This window comes from Pleuronectes platessa, chromosome 12 (genome assembly GCF_947347685.1).
Source record: "Pleuronectes platessa chromosome 12, fPlePla1.1, whole genome shotgun sequence".
Lineage (NCBI taxonomy): Eukaryota > Metazoa > Chordata > Actinopteri > Pleuronectiformes > Pleuronectidae > Pleuronectes > Pleuronectes platessa.
The window spans coordinates 12,984,884-13,011,420 of NC_070637.1; the positions used below are offsets into that span (position 1 = coordinate 12,984,884).

Consider the following 26,537-nt stretch of genomic DNA (forward strand, 5'->3'; position numbering starts at 1 on the left):
ACCAGAGACCGAAACACAACAAGCTACAGTATAAAATACAACAAACTTGCATCTGTTGGATTTAGGTTTGGAGCTTTTCCCTCAATGACGACCACAAGTGTCACCTGGTGACCAAAATGGATCTTCAGAAGATGGAAAGAAGACATCACACGCACCAAGAGACTGTGAGACATCTAGCAGGTGAAAGGCAGAGGGTGGAGTAGTAGTAAAATAAATTCTTAAAGCATATTCTATGCTTTTTGCTAGCTACCTATACAAATATAATTATTTGTAAAGCTACTTTATATACATTTTCTTCCAGCGGGTGCAGAGCAATCAGACGAAGATAATGTGGAAACTGCAAAGCCAGTCATCAATATGGCTTCGTGTGGCTCATTTACTGACACTGGTAATGAGCAGCAAAGGTAAGTAAGCACTTTACATATATTGACAACTCCACAGTGACAGATGTGTTATTTAAAAGAAAATCTCAATCCAAGAGCCTGCTTTTTGTGGCTTCCCTATTTACTTTTGAGGGAGATTTTCTGCTTGTATGATTTCAGTACTTGGCTAGTGACATACCAGATAAGCCATATTATTATAATTATGGCTAAGAACTTACTTCATTCAATAATCACAGGAAATCATGAGTTCCAAAATATAGTTCATACAGTCAGCAAGTCTCAAGGGCACAACATTAATCAATAGACCTTATTTCTGGACCTAATCGTGAGGAAGAGCTGTTTTACTTAATTTCTGCTAAGGAATGTTTAAGTGGAAGACATGGAACTGTCAGTGTTTGGACCATGGTCTTGGCCTCCGTTCAGTTCTTATTTTCATAAGATAAAAACTGTATGTGATTCAGGAAAATATTAGAAAAGCAAATTAAACCGTCGCCTCGACAGAAAACAACAAACAGCAGCACATTTCCTTGCATTAAAGCTCTAGAGATCTCATACTGTCACAAATGTTTGGAAACACTTCATGAACTAAATTCAAGAACCCTTCACTCATCCCAGGAAACTTTGCAGTCTCGTAGAATAAACAGTTTCAGGCTGTTAAAACACTTGATGTTATAACAGGAAGCAGGCACTTACAGACGTAACTGTGTGTATTTTTTGAACTATCGGGGTGAGACAGACTTTCCTTCCTTATTTCTCTCCGCAAAGCACGTGAGGCCAGGGCATGATCTGTCATCATCATTATCATCATATTTACTCTCGACCAAAACGACTTTAGAAGGAAATTCATCAACTGCATTATTTCTGCAACCACTGCTCAGGTGCATTATGGGAAACCTTACACATCCCACGGAATCTGCCTGTTTTTACTGTTTGCATGACATTTGCATGTACTCATTTGGCAGATGCTTTTATTCAAAGCAGGCTTCTACTGGGGGACAATATGTTGTCGCCCATCCACACACAACGTTGAAGAGTATCAGTTGGCATATAATTAAAATGCTTCTGATGTTCAGTTCATCCTTATTTTTAAAGCAACAATTTATTTTTAATTTCCGTGCATTGTCTCTAGGTCCATATTTAAGCCTCCATGCATATAATTCCGACTTTAGTGCCCCCCCCACCCCCCAGTGGGAAAGTAAAAATAAGATGCCTCTGCACACAGAAACATCACTGCAATGCAATGCAGTGAACACATAAAACTTCCCCACATAATTGCCATAGTTGTCACAATTTTTTTTTAAAGAAGCATAAACTCAGCATGAAAGTCATGATTTACTCAAATGTCCAACTTGGCTATTAGAACATATTCATGAGCATATTCATGTAGCTCGGTGCAGGAGGTGGATGAAAACCATCCATCAGACTTAAATTCCTCCCCTTTCTTCTCTGTGTGGTTGCAGTTTCCATCTTGCAGGGTGTGCATAGTTTAGTCTGCATGAAGTCAATGGAAACTTAAATAAAAACCCTTTAGTCCTATGGTGTGCATACCTTACCACTTTCATCTCCAGCTTCATTGTGTTTCCCCATATGATGTGATGAGTTAGGGTAAAATCCATAAACACTGTTCTTTCCTTATGTTTCTGTGTGGGGCCCTGCAGGGACAACAGCTGTCTGTGCATTGGAAGCTCTGATGGCCTTTATGTGGTAGACCTGGCTACTTCTGAACTCCTAACAGTGCTGTATTTTAAAGGTAGGAAGGTAGTAATGTGACAATGATATATCAGTGCATCAAGTATTTCTGCTTGTTTAGTGCACCATCCCTTTTACAGATATCATCTCAACATTTCAAGAGAAAAAACCTGAACGGGATATTCGGTTTTCGGAGGGATAACCTCAACTTTGGTACCGAAATACCTCGAAGTTCTCTATGCTACCTTCTTTTAATCTTTCAGGTTAATAAGTCGATAACTTTCCTTCTGTAAAACACAGGATTCCTCTTGAGCCAATCTTATTTTGAAATATTGAAAAGAAACAACTTGGGTTGGCTATCAGGCTTATGAATTAATAGGTGACACATTTTCATTATAAGCTTTACAGAGATATGATTTATTTATGTCTTGCAATGATATGTATATAATGACAGCTCACAATAAATGTGTGTTTTTGCATAACGGGCTAAACTTGATATGAACTGGTATTTTAATGCAGACAAACTGATGTTCGTTCTTCTAGATTACCCCAACCTGAGCATCGCACTGGCGAGGTCGTGGTCCATCTCTCCGGGACAGAATAACTCTGTGAGTCTTTCTAATTGTATCTTGATAAATCAGATGAAGACATTTGTAAACAATATTTTACAGAATTTATTCAATTGTTTGTCTATGTTAATCTATTGTGGAATTATTTGTCCCACAGATGGTGTTCTTAGTGACCTCTCTGTTTACTCCAAGTGTGGCGCTGTTGGAGTTGAATCTTTGTGACCTGGAGATGATCGGGGCTCGTGGTGAAGGCTTGTCAGTGTTCCCGAGGTAAACCTGGAAATTAAAGGCAAATATCTGTTGATGCTACAGTGTGGTGACCCTGAAAGAAAAGACTGTCAACTACAGTTTGTGTTTGCTTTCTTCAAAATAAAGACTTAAATGACAAATTAGCTCCACTGGTAAGGAAGTCAGTATCTTGCTAAAGAATCCTTTGGCCTAACCTTGTATACAAATGGGGTTCTAAAAATATTCATATGCTGTAGCTCAGCTATTTGTACTGCAAATAGTAATATGTTATACTTAAATTTGTTTACTTTGTGGCAGTGTTACAGTCCACACAAGACACAAATTAGGAAAACAACTGCTTCTCTGTAACTCACATAATCATTTGTTTCCAGCCTGGAACTGCTCTGCTCGCTGAGCAATTTGACATATAAACATTTTTTTTATATGTGTAAGCTTTTAAATCCACGTGAGATTTAATAAAGCTGTCTGTGCTGGATGCACTTCTTAATCTAGAAAATCATACTTATTGCATTCACAATAACAACATTATATAAATGCCAAAAATTCTGCTCTGGGGGAAGGAATGAAATTCGTTAATCAATTCAATCTCCGTAAATGATTATTTAGCAAAAAGTCCAGCAGCACCAATAAACGTTTTTGTGTGTTTCTGCTTTAACGTGTTTGTCATTTGGGAGCTAAAGCTTGTTAACATTTGCTGTTAGAGAATTGATTTACCTCACTCTCAGACATTGGTCACCTGAATTCACCAGCAGCAGTAGGATAAAGGAGAGTGGCCTGTTTTTCAGTTGGCCTTTTGCCTGTGTCTCCCTCTGACTCGGACGTTTCCATATTAACTCGACCTATAACAGCCATTCCCGCCATCTGGTTTTTCATGAGTCAACAATATCACGGTACTGAGAATTAGATGGACTAATAATCCATACCAGTGGAAAAAATACCTCGCTCCTTCATTTCCAGTAAGTCTTTTTCCCCCCCCGTTTCACCCCTCCCTTGTTTTCAGCTCTCCGCCGCTGCCTGAATCTCCTCTGAACGCTCAGTTCAAGAAGAAGGAACCCAGTCTTCCTAAAAAGAAAGGTCAGCATCCCTCTTGTCGTCGCAGCACACACTTACCTCTCGCTTACACTAATGCACGTACAATAAAAAAGGGAGCTGCTGACTGTGGGTTTAAAACTATGACCCATTTTGGAGTCCACTCTGTTTTTCTCTGTCGCAGATAATTTCCTTTTTAATAAGCATTCATTGTAGGTTTATAGGAAGTCTCTTTGCCCATACAAGAGCTTCTGAGAACCTCCTCACTATCTGTCAATACAGAGCATTGTTCTGCATTGTGTTGACATTCATACTTAGATTCCTTCTAGTTTTTATTTGCCACGTAGTTAGGTACTCGGAATTATAATAGAACAACCTCTTTAAGACTGGTAAAATCCCCAATTAGTTCAGTTTGTTGAAAGGTAGCTCCTTGCAGCAGTGAATTCCTGCATAAAGTGAGACTATTTGCGGTTCCTCGGTGTATCATTAGGATCTGGCAGCTTGAAAGTATTCTGCTGGACACGTATTCTATACTGAGGTTAACATGCTGCTCTCACAGAGTTCTTTCTGAGAAAGCCAGCATTGAAGCTGGATTCCCCACAGCTGGAGGGAAGGGGGCCTGCCTGAGCCTCAATATGTAGGAGATCTTCACAGGAGTCGAGGAGTGCTGCATGACTGAAATGTCAGGCCAAAGTTCCACAAACATTTACAGACTGCTGGTACTCACCATGCTGCCCTCACACATGCCCTCATGTCTAAAGGTTATCTGCAGAATTATATACAAATTACACCGTAAACCTCTGTGACTCCTGGAAAGGAAAATGTTTTTCCATTGTTAGTCCGAGAGAAGTCTGAAGGAGCTTTGTGAAAAGAGTTGAGCGTGCAGATAAGATATCTGTCGTCGTGTCACAACATATATTATGAAAAGTGAAGCAGGACTGCTGGCTTATCAAAATGATGATAATCAGGTGCTATTACTTTTTGAATGATGTCCCCAGTCTGAGGTGTGATGTCTGAATCTTGTTGCTCGGCTGGATGGAGTTGTTGGATGGGGCTGTCAGGGGAACACTAAAGCAGCAATTAGTCTTGGATTCTTGGTTGCATCTCCATCTTTTTCAGAGCTCCTATGCTCGTTTTGGGGAGAGTGAGAAGAGACGGGGAAGTGTTGACGTTTAGATTTGTCCATGTCAGTCCATGTGTTTTTTCAGGCCACAGAGAAATATGTTATTAACCACCCAACCGAAATAGGACCCACAATCTGCCATAACCGACAAGCATACAATTATGAGAACAGAAATGTACACTCATTGGGGCGGTATGTACCACCAGTCAGTTTGGCCTTACTCAACAGTATAAGATAATTATATGTAAATCCCAGTTGTCTCCCTGCAGAGGCAACTGTTAGTGTTGATCGTCAGCTCTTAATCAATGTTTCTTTTCACAAAGCCACCGACCTCTTCTTCATCGCATAATCTTTACAAAATTTGAATAATTATGTGTGTTCTACAAATTCTGGCATCCAGGGTAAATGTGCTTGCGGGACAGAGTGTAGAGAGCCAGCAAACTCTCGGCTGTAACCTACAATTAACCCATAGAACCACTGTTGTTAATACACTCTGCTCTAGGGATCATGCTAAGTATGACTCCAGTGCATCATGAGCCCTGATTTCGCCCCGCGCAAATCCTGAACACTAAAATGATGGCAAGCAAATTTCTTAGCCTCCTTTATACAGATTTTAAATAAAAAGGTAATTTGTTTCATGCTTTTAACTGTTGCGCCATTAATCACTGCTTTATAGCAGCTACAGTACCTTTTTGTTGAGTTCAACTAGTCACCTCTCCAGCTTGCCAGTATATTCTGCACGTGCTGTATGATTTCAGCTGTCTGTCCTTTGTAACCATACCTTTTTGCTTCTTGCTCCTCCTCTTACTGTGTGCCCCACTTTACAAAGGTCAGTAAGTCAATAACTCCCACCAGACACTCTTGTTCCTCTCAGAATAATACCTTAGTGTTATATATACTTGCTATGGTTTGTACATTTTTAAAAGCTTGAATTATTTGGTCTTTTTCTTGGACCACATTCCGTCAGCTGACTCAGAGGGAGGTCTGAGTTTTGCCGTCTCCCCGTCTCTAGGACAAGTCAGTGGTTTATTTCAGCATAAACTTCTGAGCCCTTTCCCTTCTAACACAGGCAGCCCAAGCTATAAAAAGCAAATCGCTGTCACCTCTTAAAATTACATAATCTAAAGTAGTGATAGATTTTTTACGAGTTGTCAGTCCGAACAGCCAAGTAACCACTCATGGTTTTTAGACGCAGACCTTAACACAGCATGAAGGCTCATTGACTGCAGACCAAACCGTGTTGTCACCACAACTATTCGCTAGTGCATCAGACGCTTCACATCCTATCCTGTGTTAAGCTGAATTAAAGAATTTCTATATTATGAGACCTTACTTTGCCATAATGGCTAGGGCAGCCTATGTTAAGTCTCACATAATGAGTGCTGTTAAAGGAGCGCTCAGCAAGCTGCCGTGATCTTATGCAGATGTGACCCGACATGGAGATTAGTTGGAAACTCTCACTTTGTTTCAAATTGGATCTCAAGTCAAGTCAGCACAAACAATGAGGTTTTTACTGGCCCATAAAACTAAATGACCATTATATAGCAACAGGGGGTCAATAGGGTTGTTAAGTATCGTCAAGTGATTGCATCGCCAGGTAATTTGTATTTCTGGCCTCAAATGCTTAGTTTCATACATATAATCTGTTCTGGATCAAAAGCTACTTCCAGCACATATCACCTCACACACGAAAACAATGGACGAGGGTGCAACATGTGAGCAACCCAGTGGCACCAGAGTAGTGGGTGCTGATTGATATAATACAAAGTACCACTTTGACCCGAGTTAAGGTTCACAAAACCTCCTACATTTGCTCTGTAAACACCTGGAAAAATGAAGGATTCTTTCATGAAATAGCAAAGAGGCGGTGGACTAGTGGCAGAAACTTGGACTATGGGCAGAAAAGGTCTCTGGTTCGTCTCTGGTTCGACTCTACAGAGAAACAACAAAAAGACGAGCCTGGATTGATCTGTCCAAAAATCCAAGAGGATTCTCCCTACCCTGTCTAGTGCCCCTGAGCAAGGCACCTTACTCCCCCAACATCTGCTCCCCGTGCGCCGTACATGGCTGCTCACTGCTCTGTGTGTCCTGCACCAGATGGGTTAAGAGCAGAGGTTAAATTTCCTTTCCATTGCATGAGTGTGCCTTTGCATGTCTGTGCATGTGTTTGGGATGAATAAATGTATCTTAATCTTAATCTTAAATTAAGTTGAAGTGAGGAAGACGAGAAGAATATTTCTGATATCAAAGCAACAACTCATAAATAGTATTAACAGCGCTGAGCTTCACAGACAAAATGTACCCGTGAAGCTCAAAATCCAAGGAAACGGGAACAGACTGATCGTTCTGAGATTTTACATAAAAAATATGATTCAAGCCAAAACCAGAGAATATTGGGGCTGCTCATCAAAGTTTAAAAACTCTCTCAAATAAGAGTAGTTTGACCAGATCCAGATGTGTTTTCTTTTTGACTTTAATGGGTTCGCTTGTATTAGATTTCATTACTGTGTTTGGACCATGCTGACAATGAGTTGTGTATTTAATACTGAAACACATGATTCACACCCAGGTGAACCTGTTCAGCTGTTAACATTAAAACTGACAACATGTTGTTTGTGTGTTGCTGACTTTTACCGTAAAATGCTGCTGTTTATGTGTTGATGTAAAGATATATTAACCATAGCTTCACTTAAATAGTGGTAACTTCAAATGCCACCTGTCATTCGGACATTCCCACAGTTAACTTGTCCATGTTTAGTTGTAGTTTATAGTTTTGTTTGTCATTTATTTATTGGTGCAATTGATTAATCACATGTTCATAGGTCAATCTCTGCCACACATGATAAACTAAGTGTTGACTTGGAGTAAAGCCTGAGAACCAAAGCAGTATATTTGTCTCTGATGCAATTGAAGTCTTAAATTGCCACTCGTGTTTGACAGGAGAGCAGCTTTTGGAAAGTCTCACACATTTTAATGGCTGTGGAAAAAGTGAGCTCATTGTAATATAGTAAAGGCCTTGACAGTGAACAGGGAGCAGAACGAAACATCCCACAGTTTGGGGCTGATGCACCTAATCCCCACAGCCCAGACTGGTCACTCAATAGTATTGGATCTTCTCTTCCTATTGCATAATTTATGAAATGCCAACACTGTACAATGACTAGTTCCATCCTAATTATGATGATGATGATGCACATTGACTGATATTGTGTAACTATAATTCTGTCTCATATCTTTTATCTTTCTTTGTCATCTATACTTGTGTACTTTGTGGTGGTTTATCTGTCTGTCTTATTGACCATCAAATCATTTTCACAAAGGAGGAACAAAGGATCAGCCTCTGGTTTACCACACAAAAGTGAAGTCGTCTGGATACACCACTACCCCACGGTCAGTTATTAACTTGTCGCTTCATAGAAAATTGAATTACAGTTAATTGATTTGTCTAAAATTGAATGAGGGTTAAAAGTTATTTGTCAAATTGAAAGGATTAATTGAACTTTGTTTTCCTTTTTCATTTATTAAGGGAGTACTTGTTGATTGTGTTGACTTGATAAACATAATTTACTTAACTCCTGTAACCCATAAGGCCTTCCAGCTGAATCAGCCACACTGAGCAAGAGATTTTGAGACACAATCTTTGCAGTCAGATTCCTCAACTACACACCTACACACACACACACACACACACACACACACACACACACACACACACACACACACACACACACACACACACACACACATACACGCACACACACGCACACACACAGACACACACAGCAAACCCTCCACACCTGTCTTATATTCACCCCAGAAGCTGACCAGTTGGGTTGAACAGACCTTGTTCATCCATGCAACAATCCAAATTCAAAATCAAACAAACTGATAAATGAAACATCACATGAAGATGATTCTCATTTTTTTTGTAACTGCTTTTCAGAAGGAATATGTTCTCACCTAAAACAAATATTCAGAAGAATCCTTCCTCTAATAAGGTTAAAAAAAATACGTAAGTTCTCCATCATTTAAAATACAATACTGAGAATTCTAAAATGTTATTTTTTTAATTTAAACCCTAAATGGTTTTCTTAGAGGTTTACTTCTCAGAGATTATCCACCAGACAAGGCAGCACCTACGATACCACACAGTCATCTCAGCGTTACTGACAAACCAGTCAACTGCCTCCACTATTCAGGTGAGACAATGTATATTTGTATGTATATATTTAACTAATTGGGCATTTCCCTCTCTCTCAAATATTTCTAATCAAAGCAAGTAAAGATACATTTAACTCTCATGGCAAAGTAGTAGTAAAAGGAAGTATGAGTAGACAGTGACATAAGTTTGAGTATCTGATATTTTACAGAGTAGATTGTTCAAAACCCTAATACAGATGACCTGATGGATCATCTTTGTAAAGTCTGATCTACTTCCAGGATACTATAACATTACATTAACATTTTAGATTTATTTTGTATTACTTTAAATGTATAATATTTAGCAGCGGGGATAGCTTCAAGTGTTTCTGCGAAAACCATTATATTTTGCACAGGTAAAACAGTTATTTACAAGCTATGACTGGCAATAAATGTTCCATCAAAATCACATTTTAATTAAGGATTAAAGTTATTTTTTCATCTCTTACCAGTTATGTTAAAACAATTCAATTTTTATTTTTGGTGTTATGATATATAAGCTATTTATAGAAATATCCTAATAAAACAATTCTGTTTCTCCTAGGTGACGGGAAACAGATCCTGTGTGGTCTTGGCGACAGCTCAGTGCTACTGTACAAGTCATCGCTCACCGGCGATCCAGCTGTCTACACAGGTGCATGAAGCCAACACGAGGATCCACACCTTACAAACCACAGGCGTACACAGTTTATACCAGAGTCACCTCAGTGTTTCTGCCAGCTGCAAGGTTATGATTACAGACTCCAGAAGAATCTAAATATTGAAATGACTCAGGTCATCACTATCAAAACTGGAGATAAAGAGGTTTCATTTCACAGGTGTAGTTTGATTACATTCCAAAGCAAGGATTTGATATATTTGTTTATCAGTAAATCCAAGGTGATGGTAGAAAATAAATATTTAATAAAAGGGTACATTGTTTTCCAAGACCAACAAGGATTGAACCATTTTAGACACTTTTTAATTCGTCGTTGCCCCAACAGACACTGATAAACCACGGTAAACCCTGATGTCCACGCGTAACATCGAGCATCTGTTTGAAACTTGAAGGCTTGAGTGCAGCAGAAACACAGTCTCCACAAGGGGGCGGCAGAGAGATAGAAGGACAGATGTTGAGGTGACCAGTGGGTCATTGTGGTCCTCTTCTCTTCAGACTGCCTGACTCTGAGCAGTACCATAAAAGCAAATGATGAAGTCACTCACTGTTTCTCCAAGTTAACAACCCTGTGTCTCTGCTTGCAGGCCATGATAAACCAGTGAGCAGTGTCAGCTGGAGCCTCAGCAGACAGTGCTGGTTGAGTGCGTCAGAAGACCGGTCAATTCGAATCTGGGCCAATGGCAGCAAAGAACCTGCTATTATCATGGTAAAAGCATTTACTTACTCAAACTTGAACAGGTATATAACATGTGTTGTTTGGTTTATGGACTACATTTACTCTCTAGCACCCTAATCTTAACAATCACTTTTACAGGTTTTACCTTGAGCTTTAATCCAACTCTCACTTTCTTCTTATTCAAAGCCCAAATCCAAAACATAAAAACAGTGAAATGAGGACCAGTCATAGTGACCTCACAATTTAAAAATGTCCTCCCTCTGAAGGTCTTAATACTCATATTGGTTCAGAAGTAAAACAAAATAACTACAGACACATGCCGAATGCAATTTTCACTCTCAACCTTGTCCTCAAAGACAGCTGTGATAGCTGAAAGTTATTTTTCTTACTGTAATTGAAGTTTTGTAAATGAGGCAATTATTCCTTATATGTCAGTAAAACTGCGGTTGCTACTGTATCAACAGTGTTTGGCTTCCAGAGTAAAATATCACTGGTTTATGTTCTGTGATAAAGTTGCATACCCTAGTAAAATATTTAGGGTGAAGGAGAGGCTGCAGCCTATGATTAAATGTGGTGGTGTAGTGCAGGTAAGAGATAAGAACTCACTGGTGGACCTCTATAATTTGGATAAAAAGCTTGCTCAACTCATTTTTTCTTTCTCTAATAGAAATATCCTCACGGAATACAAAAACAGGAAAAGCCAAATTAACAGAGGTGATAGATGTTGTGTTTCTTGGCTAGAACAGAGTGACTTTGTCATTCAAAGCATCTGTGGACTCGAAGCCTCCAAAAGTGTGATTATACGCAGACCCTCCTCACTTGACTGTAGTGTTACATTTAATAGGACAGACAGAAATGTGTGAACAAGTGAAAACAACGGTCTGTCCTATAAAAACTGGGGTGTCCCAGTGGCTGATGCTAACCATCACACAGATTGTTTGGAGCTTCGCCGGGGCCTGCAGCTCTTTGACTGCTTGGTGTTCTTGTGAAACAACCTGGCAACAAGTGCAAGTCTTTTCAGGGACCAGAGTTCTGCCAGGGTGTCCCCGCAACCGCCAAAATGTCCAAAACAAAACCACATCGTAGTCCTTCATATTTCTTATGATTGGTAGTCTTCAGATGTCGGATGGTTGGTGGAGTGGTATAACTCCAAACCTGGACAGAGTGAAGTATCTGTTGTCAAATATCTGACAGGACAGCCCATCTGTTTGCTTTACCGTGACAGACTATAATTGTGACCTGTGGGGGCTAAGAAGAACTGTGTCATATGAGGATGCCTCTTCTTCAGTTTACCTCCATTTTTTATCACGGATGTTCTTTTTCTCTTCTGTATGAACCCAACTGTGAAGAGACAAAATGTTGTCCGTAGTAAAATAGAGTCGTGAATATCTGAATGGAGCAAACATTCAAAATCAAATTAAATAACGCTAACAAGTTAAGGTTTTAGGAGAAGGCCAAGACAGCAGTGTGCGCAGATTACACTACAACTGAGACTGTTGCATGTATCTATTAAAAACTATACGGTGCTCACTAATACAGCTTTGTATTGCTTATTGCAACAAGCAATATGGAGTTAGATGGGAAACAAAGAAATCTACTTGTTTAACGTTTTTGATTTTTACAGCATCAATTATATTCCCAGTTATTAAAATAGAAGAGCTACTCACTAAAAAAATATATTCTTATTAATTATCCTTCTTTATAACTAGATTAGCTCTCAAATTGTGTCTTCTCTCTTTCAGGGTAACAACTCGATCTCCAAGCCCATACGAGGTGCTCAGTTTTACTACCTCGACAAATTCCTGCTTTTTGCATCAGGACCCTCTCTGTACCTGTACCTGTATGATGTGGACACCACGCACGACAACATAAAAAGGTAATTACAAGTGATTGCTTCATATAGGGAACAGTTGAGCATATAAAGTCAATAGTGATGCATGAGATAGCTTTGGATTCGCAAAATCGTTTTTTCAGATGCAAGTAAATATAATATTAAATAAAATATTACTTTTTCAGTTCATTCATCCACAAATCCCCTTCTTCAAAATAGGCAAAATCATTCACTGTGACTCACTTAACTGAAAAGAATATGGAGGTCAATGCTCAAGATCCATGTGACCTCAAACCACTGGTTTTCAACATAACTCAAGCAAGCGTATGTTAATTATGATGACATACACTTAATACCTTTTATTAAATTCCGTGAATTCTTCACTGCGTGTGTCATTTGAGTCTAGACAGAGACGGATGTAAACTGCAGCTCGAATGGTTGGCAGAGACAGACAGTAGCGAGGTGGTTATACAGTTTGCTTTCTGATTCAAGACTCCTTTATTGGTTATTTGATATCGGCTTGATAAAGGTTTTTTTCTCTTCTTTAGTAATTTGAGAGTTATGAATGGGAGACACTTGAAATGTCATCAGTCAGTTAAAAGAGCAGTGCCTCCTACTTCTCTCCTTCAGTCACACTGCTCAGACAATTATCTAGAGTGATGGGTGTGTGGAGAAATCATTTAAAAATTCTGATTCTTTCGTTTCTTCTAGATATCAGCAGCGGAGTGCCGTCAAATTGGCCAAGTGCCTTACAACGACATCATCAACAGACATCACAGCCTTCTCTACAGTCAATGATTTCCTCTCTTGTATCCTTTTTTACTTGTTGTTGTTGTTGTTGTTGTTTGTGTCTTGATTGCGTTGATGCTGCGGAGGGCAGAACGAACCTATGCCTTCTGTACTTTTACTCAAAGCATCTGGTTGGACCACTTCCACGTCGACCACAGCAATCTGTCTGTGCTTCATAAAGTCTTTACATGTTGCCCCGGGCCTTTCACTGCGGATTTTTACCTGTAAATCATTTAGCCGTCTTTAATTTTTCAGGAATGTCTACATTCCTGCCCCTTGTTAGGCTTTACAATGTAATTATTTCCAAATAAATCCGCTGAATTGTGCTGCGTTTGGATGAGTGAGATCCTGTCGGGTATTACTTTGCTGCTCTGTGCATGGCTAAATATCTCTTGTTGTGAGATTATATTTGTATTTCAACAATATAGAATATTTTATTTTCGTTTCACTCAAATAATATTTTCTTAAAGTAGAGTCAGATGTTGTATTCACTCTTGCATCACGGCAAAGAAGGATAGAGACTGTCTGCAAAACAGCAAACAGATTGTTGTGTTCTATTTTATATCTGATGACAGAATAAAACCAAACACATGTACTTAGCTGCCTGCCCAGCTCAGCACTAGTTTCGAGCACTGGTCCTTGAAGAACAAGAGAAAGTCGACTCTCTTTGCAAAGCAGGATAGTATTGGAGGGAACTTCTCTTAACAGCTGACTCAGACATAATCCTGCTGTGTGGCTCGGATCGATCCATTCAGGTGTTTGACATGAACAGGAGCACAGTTGTCTCACAGCTGCCCGACGCCCACAGCAGAGCGGCCCACTGCATTACACAGAACAAGGTGAGGCCGTTTAACATTTGCCTTTGAAAAATAGACACCAATGGAAATTTAGCGTTTCTATTTAGTCAGTTACCATGTATTAATTATCTTTTTTATGTTTGTAGTAAGGTTATATACTTTTCTTTTTAATGTGAAGCATATGTGAAGTGATATTCAGTGCAGGATTTGTGTTTTATACGTGGTCTCTATGCATAAATTATTCAGACATAAGAAATGATAAAGCACTAGAGTAGAGCAGAGTTTTGTTTCGGAATATAAATTGTTTTAATGTCTTTTTATTAATTTTGGAAGTTGCAGAGATAGCTGTAAATTACAGTGTCTCGTATATTGAAGTATAATAATTTCAGCATTATTCCTCTCTATGTGACTGAGACTGGTGAGAAAATGTGAAAGTCAAAGGTTTTATTTAACAGTGTGCAGCCTACATGATGCATTATTTAAAACACAACAATTTCAGTGTCAGTCTTGAAATACAAAATTATTTAATGCTTTACATTTGTCACAGTTTCCTTCTTGCATGTTTGCTTAAATCATGGGCACTTATATCCTCAAAATTGTTTATTTAAACAGTAAAAAATAAATGAATTATTATTAACATTTTTCCCTCAAATGTGGTTTGACAAGAACTTCTTGATAACCTTTAACCTCTGCGAACAAAGACATCTCCCTCCACTGGCACACTGAGTGGCCCTGACCCACATGGTGAAGAATTTGATTGGCTGGGCATCAATTGTGCAAGCTACATAATGCCCAGCTACTCTTTGGGAAGATATAAGTGTCATTGTTAGTTTGTGGTGCGAATGCAGAAGGTCATGGTTACAAAGAATGTCATGGTTACACAAACGTTTCCATCATTGGTATCATTCATCTTTCTGAGTGTTTGAATGTAAATCTTTGTTGCATATAGGATTAAGGCTGCCAGAGGAGAAGGCAGGAGGAGATTCCATCCTGGATGATGGCCTTGGAAATACTGTTCCATGATGCTGTTTGGGGTTTCACGTGGCCTCATTCCCCAATGTGGGCTCAATTTGCTAACAATTTGACTGCTCGGGCCAATGTCCACATCCATTATAATGCTACGCATGTGATGTAATGTGCATCACTCCAAATTAAATCATAAATATTAGTGATGAATTCATGCATTCAAGTTTGGGGTTCTGCATACTACATACTTTATGCGATGAGTAGCCGACTTTCCTGATGTGTAATCACAACAGAACCATTTATTTTGACCCAATTTCCAGATGCTTCTATAACTTATTGGAAAACAGAAGGTCTTGCATTTGAAAGAGACACTAGCTTGCACCCAGTGACCTTGAGGATTTGACCTCATTCAATTCTGCATGTTGACCTGCGCATACTTGGCACATGCAGGTTGTCCACCTAATCCGCAGCCTGGATTAGCTGGACACACCACGGATAGTTGTATGGATTAAATGCATTAACCCATTCAGCTATGATGCACAGCTGACCATACCTCTGCCCAGAGGTGCCTGTTCTTTGTCACGCCAGCTATTGTGTGCCGTACGTTGTGGAAAGCCCGCTGCGTGTTGTTTCAGCTTGGCTCTTGCGTCAGCGCGGGTTCCTCCGCCCGGGCGCCCGAGGGCCTGTGGGTGCTGCAGGGTTAATTCCAACAGATCAGAGGGACTGCCCCTGCCGGGAGACTGCACACATAGCATCACTCTTCTCCCTCGCTCCCTTGGTTTCTTGTCCCGAGGCGGACCAAACATCAGGAGCTGCGGCATGTGAAGCAGCTTTTCCCACTTCAAATTTCCATCGCCCTCCTCGGGAAAATTCACCTGGAACTCATCAGAGCAGGGAGAACTTCTCGGAAAATGGAACTGGAAATGCCCTCTCAGACTGCCGTTCTCACACTCTTAATGGAAATCCAAACAAAAAACACCCCAACCACTGCCCTCTCACTCTCCCTCACAAGACCTGGAATTTATGTATAGATGTGCAGTGGAACCCTCTGTTTATATAAACCTAAAGCCGGTCTCAGTGTGCCACATAAAAGATAGAAGACGACAAACAAAGGCGAATTGTGCTTCCATGTCTGTTCGATTTCCAGGCAAAATCTGCCAACACTGTCTGTAATGTTGGGCTTGGGTGATGCTACCTGAAATAATGGTAATTCTAGGTTTGCCAGTGTCAAATGCAAAGCAACATAATATTCAAGTTCTGGACAATAAGACAACCCTTTTTCCATAAAGCATGTGCTGACTCTGCGTTTTTCCCCTATACATTTCACAGGGCTCCATGTTCAGCACACAGGCACCAGACTCATACAACCTCTTTCTGACCAGTGCAGTCACAGATGGTGTGAAGATTTGGGACCTCCGCTCACTTAGGTTGGTTTCGATTCTGTCTGTTCTGTTGGATTTGTAATGGGTACACCTTTAATGTGAAAATCAGGCAAAGGAAAGTGTGATGGATGTTTATTGAATCATCCCGTGAATGGAAAAATGTATTGATACCGAATACCATTATTTAGGCTTGGACGTTATAAAAACTTGGCTGATAGTGCTATTTGGAATGATTGACATACAATACTGAAATCTCTTCCTCATTAAGACACAATGGCGTTTTGCCACTCCTGAATTCCACCTCTTTGAAAAGTTAGCATCATTGTTATCATCAATGAAAGCCATAATTGCTTTTTATTCCACTGCTGTTCCTCACAGAGCTAAATGACCTTATATTCAAACTACACCAACTTCTTTTTTTTCTTAGACAAACATTCCTCATCTGATGAGTGAATCGGCAATTGCTCAGTTTCCAAAGTGCGTAGCTGAGAATATTTTTCTTTGGCCCTCACTAGCACATATCCATATAAGGCGGATAATTCAAGTAGGCTCTCTTGGATTTCAAAATGTTCCTTTTGGCCCAGTAGGAGACATTATTGAGTATGTCATTCTTTCATGTCAGCGACTGCTTCCACTCCTCATCCCGGGCTCCATCAAAACCGTGGCGCTATCTGATAAATATTTGTACCGGGTTTCCAGGTCAACTTCTGCTCCTGAGAGCTGTCATCAAGCGTCCCTCAGTAGAATCAGTTCTTCTGGGTTGAAATATGGTCTGTTCATTTTGTCGGCCTTGAGACAACCCCCGTTTTTTTTATTTCCCTTTTTGATAAAACGGATGTGTGTTTGTCCGCTCGTACCAAACACAAAGAGTTACAGTTCCCCTGAATTACTGTTTCTCTGTATTTATTTTCATGTGGTCCCTGCAACAACTGGAAGTAGTGAAAATAGTTATCTGGGTTTTATGATCATAAGAAACTCCTTATGATATAATACGGTAATATAACAATTGTTGAAACAATGTTTGGCGGGAGGGAAAGTTACGCAAGGCTCTCATGTGAGAGCACTTCTTGGTAATAAGATTATTTTATGCAGGTTTCACAAAGTCTTTTCTCAGGAAGAGCATGAAGAACATTTTATTAGACGTGGAAAACAAACTCCCAGAATGCTGACCGAGGACTGGTAGATGAAATAAAAATAAGTTACAGCAGAATCTCAGAAAAAGCAGAATTTCCAGGAGCACGCTCATGGAAACACGTGTTTTTAAAATATAATGTCTGATGTTTTGAGCCTCACAAACACAAATCTCTTTTCCTCATTGTGTAGGACTGTGGCAGAAGGTTCAAAAGAAAATAACTCTGAATTTCAGCATATAAAACCAAAGCTTTTTGCATGTTACTTGTGATTTCACTGAACTGACCCTTGACTGACTGAGATAAGTGAAAAACAATGTTACTTATCTCTTTTTTATCTATCGCAAACTTTTCATTGGGCTCAGTTATATTAAAAATAGAGAAATTTGACTTATTAAAAAGATGGTGAAGTTTGACACGAGTGTGTCCGATCTTTTTTCTGTTTTATTTCAAAAGAAATTCAATGCTTAGCAGTCAGAGTCAATAATGGAGTTATTTTACACTGGCCACAGCTTTGAACATTAAGAATGTATTCATTATGGACATCATAAGAAGTAATTGACATGCAAAGACAATGGAGTTGGGTTCTTACTAGACACAACATGGACAGAGGGTCTATGTTCAGACAGAATTGGAGTTATTACCGTGTCTTCGTTCAAGCTGAAGAATTCCCAGAAGAAAATCACAGTGGGAAGTGTACATTTGACTGGGTGGAAGTTTCTGAAACTTCATCCTAACTTTATTTTTGCCTTGTCACCAGAGAGTCCTCAGCGCCTTCCTCTTCAGACAGGAGCCATCCATGTTCATTCCTCAAAGATCGAATATGGATAATGGTTTTTGAGAGTTTAATTAAATATGAAAACTGCTGGTTTGGTTAAAGTTTATTTTTCAACCCCCAACCCTTTATTGACCCCTTGCAGTTCCAAGTGATTTGTTTAAGTGGGTCAGGTTCCCGTTGAGGGGTCCACACACCAGCAGTTAAATAGAAGTCCGACCTAGTCACATGCAGTTTCTAAAGCTTGAGAGAACAGATGGTGATCTGTTTCTCTTTAGTGAGGCTTTATTCCCCTTAAAGCTCCTGGAATTTCCATCAACTGATAAATTCTCGTTGAGTAATACATTCTATGATGAACGCATCGTTAATGTATTCATATCAAATAGGACCATAAAATGTACATTTTCACCTGATTTGCACTGATGTTGCTGGCCTGGGTGAAATGTTTTGGCTCCAAGTAATGAGCTATGATTAGCCTGATGATTACCTTGAAGACGGACCCAGAATACCCAGGTGGATTCAGTAACCGCACAGGTTCCCGCTCAAGAGGATCAGACCCTCCAGTGCCGTCTGTGTTAGTCATTAGACAAATGCCGGATACTCATCACTCACTAAACATGGAGTGTGTGTGTGTGTGTGGGTGTGTGGGATTCAGCTCAGCGTCTCCTCTCCCTCAGTCCAACATTAGATCCACGTTCTGACCTAGAAAAGCAGCAGAGTGTTTACTCTAACTGTTAAACTGCTTCTTATCAGCGTGATAGGGATAGGACGTGTCGTTTTGGAGCAGACCTATCCAGATGTCCTGATGGGGGATTTAGAAACAGATGCGTCTCATCCGTTTTGTTATGCATCTAAATTATTATAGGTCAGAATTGTCACGAGTACTTCTCAAACTTCAGCCATGACCCCATGGCTTAAGTACATCCTTAAAAGCAGGATAACTTTTTTTCTTTTTACATAATTAAGTGTACTTTTTTCAGTTTTCATAACAGGGGTCAGCCTTAGAGTCAAGGTTATGGGGGCTTTATCGTTTATTTTAATGGCTACTTTTTCTGATTGGCCACACCAGCTGTCAATCATCTTCAGCCTGTGTTTAAAAACGAGTGGAGAACCTCACCTGGGTCTTAATAATGGTTACGACCTCTGCGAACCACACTCTCGGCTCTTGAGTTACACACAAGAGCACAGCCCCAATCTGCAGCCAGCATGTGTGGATGGATGATGTTCCTGCGTCTGACTTCAGCTCCGTTGCAGCCGCACTCACTCTTGTGAGGGCTGCATGGGCAGATAGGGCCGTCAGCTGACAGTGACAGTGCACTGGAAGAATGAGAGGAAAGCCTTCGACAAAATACAGTGATTTGATTTAGGGCAGCACCGCAGGAAGAAAAAAAATCTCAGCGGCACAGTCTTAAAAAGAATTCCACATTCATAAAGTTTGGGTTTTATTGCCTAGCAGTTGTGTGAACGTGCTCCCATGTGTCCCCGTTGTTCCAGTGTATGTTTCACAAACTCCCCGGTACTGGGTATATCACATTTCTTTATGGTCACCAGTGAATATGACCTACTTTCGGTCCAGCTTAATGACATTAGCATGTGAATGTCAAAAGGCTGGCTCTCACCACATCCCTGTCGAAGCCCTGCCTCCCCAACATGCCAGCCCGTATAGAAACCCCAGCTCACTGAGCAGTTGGTTCAGTGGGGACATTGTAAAGACATTACATGCCGTTGCAAACCAAACGAAACAACACAGAAGCAGCTCGAGGGAACTATCCGTCATCCGCTAGCTGCTCTTTTCCTGTGTTTTGCTTGAGTCATGCTCAACTCCTCTTCCCTCGGCTGATTAAGAAACGTGAAGTCTGCAGGGTGGCATTCGGCTCCTTGGTTATTCCTGCGCCGTTCAGGTCACTAAACTATAAAAAGTGACAGCACTCATGTGTGAAGCACCATTCATACTCACACTGAAGGAATATCAAACGTTGCTTTTTAGATCCCATTTTTAACAACGGTGACCTTTTCAATTTTACAGTCTTTCCTTACCCTTAAGTCCTGGTTTAAATAGTTTTTAATGGCTAAAATTGTGTTCTTTTAGACTATAAATATTTATGTGCTCTTAATATGAACATTGCAGTGAAATCAGCAAGAATTATAATGATTCAATCCGACGGGGACTCAGTAAAACTGTTTGTATTATGACTTCATTTGTCAAATATTCAGTCTCCCCTTCACATCGTGTTGCCTTGAGTTTATTTACCTCATCATTCCTCTCTCACCGCTGTATGTTTCACCTCCTCAGATGTGTCCGCCGTTATGAGAACCACGTGAATCGCTGCCTGCCATGCTCCTCGGCCATCTCGCCGTGTGGCCGCTTCATCGCGACAGGCTCCGAGGATAACTCCGTAAGTTGAAGTACTCAGGGTTTTTCAAATATGAAGTGTGTGTTTCATTCTTCCTTGTATATGCCTCTCTGGTTATACTGTGTCTCAGACAATCAGGTTTTGTGTCAGAACAACTTGAAAAGAAAAGCTTTTGAATGGGGTGACAAAGCAGTTAGGAGGTTGTCTGTCAGAGCCACCCACAGCATAATCTTTTTCGTTTTATTTTCAATTTCACAACACCGTGCACCCCCACATACCAAGAGCCTCGAGGTATTTGGTTTTATGAGTTTGATGCAGTAATTTTCACAAAGCTGTAAAAAATTTGATGGTGAGTTTGGCATTTTAAAAGTTGAGTTGTATGTGTATATCAGTGTCTGGTTAGTTTTTGTATAGTCTTTGCAAATAAATCCACCAAACATTTTACTATTAAATCATGGCCTAAAATATCACAACCCAAAGGGACAGATACTTCCTGAATGGAACTAATGATCTCTTATATCTAAGGCCACTTGTGTAGTAGATTCGATTCACCAGAAGCATATTCAGCAAAGTTTTCCGACTCCAGTTCAACAACTGCAAATTATTATATACATATAATTTACACATTATTTATATTGTTTACATCTTAATGTACCTTGTACATGTGAAAGACATCAGGGAACTAACTCTATCAGTTTCACCTCCATCTAAGGTGAGGACTGTTTGCGCTCGGCTCAGAGATTTTTTATTTGGACCTGAGCCTTTTTCCATAAAATTCAAATTCAACGTTCATGTCGAAGCAAGAACTGTTTAATTGCTTTTCCAGACGGTGCCTTATACTCGCTCTCAAGAACGTTTTCAGAAGCCTGCCTCCCTTTTCCTAATCCATCTCCCTTCTCTTCTGGTGTGTGTGTGTGCCTGTAGAGAGCAGTGGAATAATATATGCATGCCACTGGTTATCATTAATTATGTGGACTCGAGCACGGAGCCCGACATTTGAGAGCATCTCTGTCGACCTCCGACGTTTCCAACGTTGCAGGAAACGGGGAGAGTGTATTCGGCAGAGGGCTGCAGCGTATATTTATTTGTAGCTGCCTTGAGACTCCGATAAGCCAGACACATTTATACTTGTCTTAATATATCAAAAAGCAATCATGGAAAAGAAGAACCCCCATTCTATGCAAAGACTCCCCAGATCATGTTACACATTTTCCAAAAAACACAAGGCCAAAAACTATCTAAGCAGAGTAAGATTTCAGCGCGGTTAGATTTTAACCTGTTATACGTTCACTCACAATATGTATAATTTCCCCCTACTTTGACCTCTGCTCCTCTTATATCCAACACAAATCTGCTTATTTAGAATTGTATCTTTATTAATCAAGACGCCTCTGCTCTGTGCTTCACTAGCCGTTGATATAAACCGATCCATCTGTGGATCCTTGTGATATTTGAGCATTCCTGAAAGAACTCTTCTCTGCCAAGTATCTTATGCCCCGTTAGGCACCTCACACGTCATGCGCCTCAGACAGAGAGACACTCTACCCGCGGTCCGTTTGACAGAGCTCACGGACATAATACAAAACAGCTGCAGGAATCTGATGAGTGGCCGTCTGGTAGCAAACATCTTCATGTCTATTTTTATCTGTGCTCATGGCACCGGAGCAAAGAAAGAAGAAGCCCTTCAAATTGACTGATTGTGCTTAAGAGTTCAGATTGTGAGAAGTGTTGTTCCTGAGATGTCGACACAAGCACTTTGCAAATGTGTTGTGTGCAGCTAAGGCCGACTGGGAAATCTACACTTACTTAACACCTACAAATTGAGCTTATTAACAAGGCATTTACGACCTCTAATCAGAAAATAACAGTAATCGGTCGGTTTGGATACTTAATTATTCTCAATGACCAATTTATTTTGAAGTGCTAAGTGTTAGAGTCTGTGATAAACCTCAAGAACCAAGACTTTTTATTTAAATGAAACATTACAGTATTTTGTAAAGTATTTTGGCTCAACTGCCGTCTTAATAGATGTGACTTGATTTGACTTGACTGTGTCTTTAGGATTTGCTTCCAACTGTGTTAAATGGTTTATGGTGGTGTATTATTTTTGTTTTGTTTCACATTTCACACTTTGAATTTTGCAATTTCGACTTAACACTAAAATGAAAATAAAAGTGAACAGTTTTTCTTGAGCACACTGTTGACCTCCAGTCATTTGGGCGTAATTCAGCAGTCGAGACGACAGATTCTGGCTCAGATCCTTTGTGTCTGATTACTGAGATCAACATGACCCAAGTCTCACTGTCGAGCGAATCTCTGAACATTAAATCATTTTAATCAGTGAGAAAACATTTACAGCGAGTGTATTGTTTTGATTATTCGACTATTTGAGCTTCACTAGGTGGATCCACTTAACACATTCTATGTTGTTCTATCGTATACTACATCTGTATATGACTGCGTAGAACAGCTCAGTTCTCCTTCTCGTGTTCATGTTTGTCCATCTCGTTCATTTCAGGCCTACGTGTATGACATCCGAAGCAGCAGCGTCCTCCACAAACTCCAAAAACACTCAGACACGGTGCTCAGTGTGACGTTTAACCCGGCCACACCAGAGGTAAGAACCTCTCTCTACTTTCTCTTCGATCCGTCAGTCACACTATATTGAGAAAATACTCTCTTATAAAAATTGAGAGGTGTATCCCTTTTGAAAGCATAAATGCTGCTCTCAGGTCCTTAGATAGAAATCTGCCTCACCACAGGTTTCAGTCCTGCCCTTTGGAACAGCTGACCGACTCTTCTTTTGCCCTCGACCATTTATGCTCCATCTCTCCTTGTGAGGCATCGGTCAGATTTCTCTACACCTCTTTAAGCTGGTGACCAGAGATAATACTTTGTGCAGATATAGTTAATATCTTAGTTTCATTTTGTTTTATTGAAATCAGGGCATGGTGACTTTCCAGATGTTGATCCATTGTTCACTTTGCATTAACACCATGAGGGATATGCCTATATACAACATAGTCAATGTGTGTTATACCCTCAGCTCTATTACTGATTGTACATACACATCAATCAATAATCTCTGCTGTAAGACAAGGACTGTGTAGCATTAGTGTAGCTGAGTCTTTTAACATTTACCTGCCAGATTCTGATTTGGGATGTTTTGTTCTGCATCTCAGTCAACACACTGACCTTAAGAACCTTAAGGGATTGTTTTTTATCTCGAGCATCTCAAACAGGTGTGAAAGAAAAATGTCTTAAAGCAAAGAGGTCAAAGTGAAACCCAGTGTCAGTCGGAAGTCATGTCATCATCAGGCCAAGAAACTGCTTCACCTCTTCAATCAGATTTTCAGAGTTTTAACGACGACATGCCTGTTCCTTGAACTTTGAGAATTAAACAAAAATAGGAAAACATATTGTAATGTTTCCCAATATTGCATAAAGTCTTCATCCAGTTTGCATCATCTCTATTTGCCCTGCGCTCCAGGCGTTTGTAAAGAAGGAATGGTATCCTCAGGCTGAGGTCACATAGCAGGGCTTAGCTGGGTCGCTGGATTTTATGTCAGTAACTTCACAGAATTTCTTCTAGTGGCCGCGAAAGAATTCAGTGACCGAGCCAGAAATAATAAGAAGCTCAAGTCAGCACCTCATGTGTGGGATGAGTACACTTGTCCTGTCTCATGTGTCAGTCTGTGTAGTCTTATACTTTAGGTGTACTGAAATGGCCAGCAACACAGATTGTTCTCATCCAAAAGTATCAGGCCCAAACAAAACTGCTGTTTGCATCTAGAAACACAACTTAGACAAGTACATCTTTGTGAGAGTTCAGCCCCCTGAACCAAAGTCATTTCCATTTACAATGAAATCAAAAATCCACCAAATCAGTCTGCGGGGTTTTACCAGTGGTGGTCAATAAATGGTCCAATCAGATAATGAGTAGCCCTCTTCTCTTCCGCAGTTTAACCCTGGTGGGATCTATAGGGGCTCTCTTTGTGCACCGTGCTGATCCGCTCCTCTGTCTGACTGACTGCCTGCAGGGTTGTTCCAGCCTGTGATTGGCTGCACACTTCCACAGTGGAAATAAAAAAAGAGACATATGCAGGGATGTGTTAGTTGACTTCAGAAGCTTCTTTCCACATTTTCTGTGGACTGTTTATCATTTTTACTGGATCCCTTCTAGTTGAATGGTTCGCAGTTTGTTGCATTCTGTGGCAACTGATACAACAGTTGTTGTTGTGATCTCTTTATTACAAGCCGTCCCAAAAATGAATTCAATCCAGATTTCAATGCTTGGCCTCATACTTTCAGTCTAAAGTGAAATTGAAATTCAGGGACTGAAGCCAAAAGCTCAGTAAAGGGCAAAGACCTTTTTTTCTTTCGAATCTCCATCACATGAAATCAAAGTTTTCAGTGCAGCTTTTTTCCAGAAACTGTTCAGTGTCTCCAACGAAGTCTCCAGAGTGTTTCAGAGCAACAATTCCCAGTTAGACGTGTTTTTTTCTATTCCAGGAAATGATTTTCCTTTGGAGTCGTTTAAATTATCTGCAAAAGAAAAAAATATCATATTATAAAATATAATATCACAACATCTGCCGGATGTCTCATGAGAATTCTTGTCGACTGTGTTCTGGCACATGTTTTAAATCTGCATGTCCGTCAGCTTGATGGCCATTTCCAGTGGTCTGCAGAGTTTGAAGACACACTTCATCAGTTCGAGCATGATCACTTCCCATCAATACCTCTGCACCTTCTGTTTTATTTGATACAACACCCGCTCATAGCCATAAAAAATCTGGAAATTTTGGCACCACAGACTAAAACCCAATCGTTTCCTTAACCAACCGTGTCGGGTGGAAAGGTTAAAATATATGATCAAAATGATTAAATCTTCCACATGGAAATCTGGCTATTTGTATGTTCAAATTTGTGAAAAAATCTCTAGTATGTGAAAAATCTTTCTTTCTTTATATCCTGCCATATGTAATTTCTATGAGGTCCTCCTTTAATGACTTCTCCTCTCAGATGTGTGTCTCTGGCCGTCTCATACTACAGATACCTGTTAAGATTTGTCCAGATCGAAGTCATAAAATTCACAAATGTGTGAAAAAACCTGAAAGGCTCCAGAGGGTCTGCAGCTAAAGAAAGAACGGACTTGACGAGTCCAACCGCCTCGGAATCAGGATGTATACATAGTAGCACTCTGATTCAAAGTAATGTAGATTTTGGCACGTACAGAACAGACTGAGTGGGAGCGATGATATCAGCGTTAACTGTATCTAGGTAGATTACCTGCAGGGCCATAACCTTCAGTGGTATTTGTATTTATAAATCTGAATTTTACCGTCTGCACTTATTTGTCTAATTTATAATATTTTTGATTTAGACACATAAATTGGTGCTCATAAAATAAACTTGCTTTGTCATACTAACAAATTAGTAGTAATAGCTGTAGATACTTGAATTAGACTTACTACTTATCACATAAACTGCTCTAGTTAAGCAATTTTATAAATGTGATTAGCACTCAGCCGGGGACAGATCCCCTTTTGTCTGCTAACCCAGAGAGGAGAGAGCTGCTCCTTATCATTCTTCCTCACTGTTGCCTATTCAGTGTTTCACCAGACTTCACTGAGGGAGTCAGACTTCTGCAATTCTAATCGAATTGAGATAAAACTATGAAAATGAAAAATTCACATCCTGTATTCAGTATTTTCCACAAATTCATTTCAATTTAATCTCAGGAGTTTTCAGCCATATCAGCTTGCAGAGGCAGTCACATTGGATTAAGTCCAGTGGTGGAGGAAGTAATCAAACATTTTACTTCAGTAAAAGTATAAGTAAATAGACCAATGTCCTTCTTGTTATTGATGACTTTTAAAAGATTTGAAAAACAGTGTGAACATGTGACAATGCATTGTAAAAGTGATGTGGAGT

General features: G+C 40.0%; 1 protein-coding gene across 1 annotated transcript in view; it reads left to right on the forward strand.

The window, feature by feature from the left end:
• wdr27 (WD repeat domain 27) overlaps nt 1–26,537 on the forward strand; it is a 36,418-nt gene that overhangs the window by 2,407 nt on the left and 7,474 nt on the right. Inside the window, exons 7-23 of the mRNA XM_053435666.1 lie at nt 66–180; nt 302–404; nt 2,042–2,133; nt 2,616–2,680; nt 2,799–2,911; nt 3,891–3,964; nt 8,363–8,432; nt 8,986–9,054; nt 9,138–9,241; nt 9,787–9,876; nt 10,485–10,606; nt 12,319–12,452; nt 13,119–13,216; nt 13,914–14,035; nt 16,289–16,386; nt 20,540–20,642; nt 23,119–23,217. Of these exons, the coding sequence (XP_053291641.1) occupies nt 66–180; nt 302–404; nt 2,042–2,133; nt 2,616–2,680; nt 2,799–2,911; nt 3,891–3,964; nt 8,363–8,432; nt 8,986–9,054; nt 9,138–9,241; nt 9,787–9,876; nt 10,485–10,606; nt 12,319–12,452; nt 13,119–13,216; nt 13,914–14,035; nt 16,289–16,386; nt 20,540–20,642; nt 23,119–23,217 (1,671 nt within the window). The remainder of the gene's footprint in view (nt 1–65; nt 181–301; nt 405–2,041; nt 2,134–2,615; nt 2,681–2,798; nt 2,912–3,890; nt 3,965–8,362; nt 8,433–8,985; nt 9,055–9,137; nt 9,242–9,786; nt 9,877–10,484; nt 10,607–12,318; nt 12,453–13,118; nt 13,217–13,913; nt 14,036–16,288; nt 16,387–20,539; nt 20,643–23,118; nt 23,218–26,537) is intronic.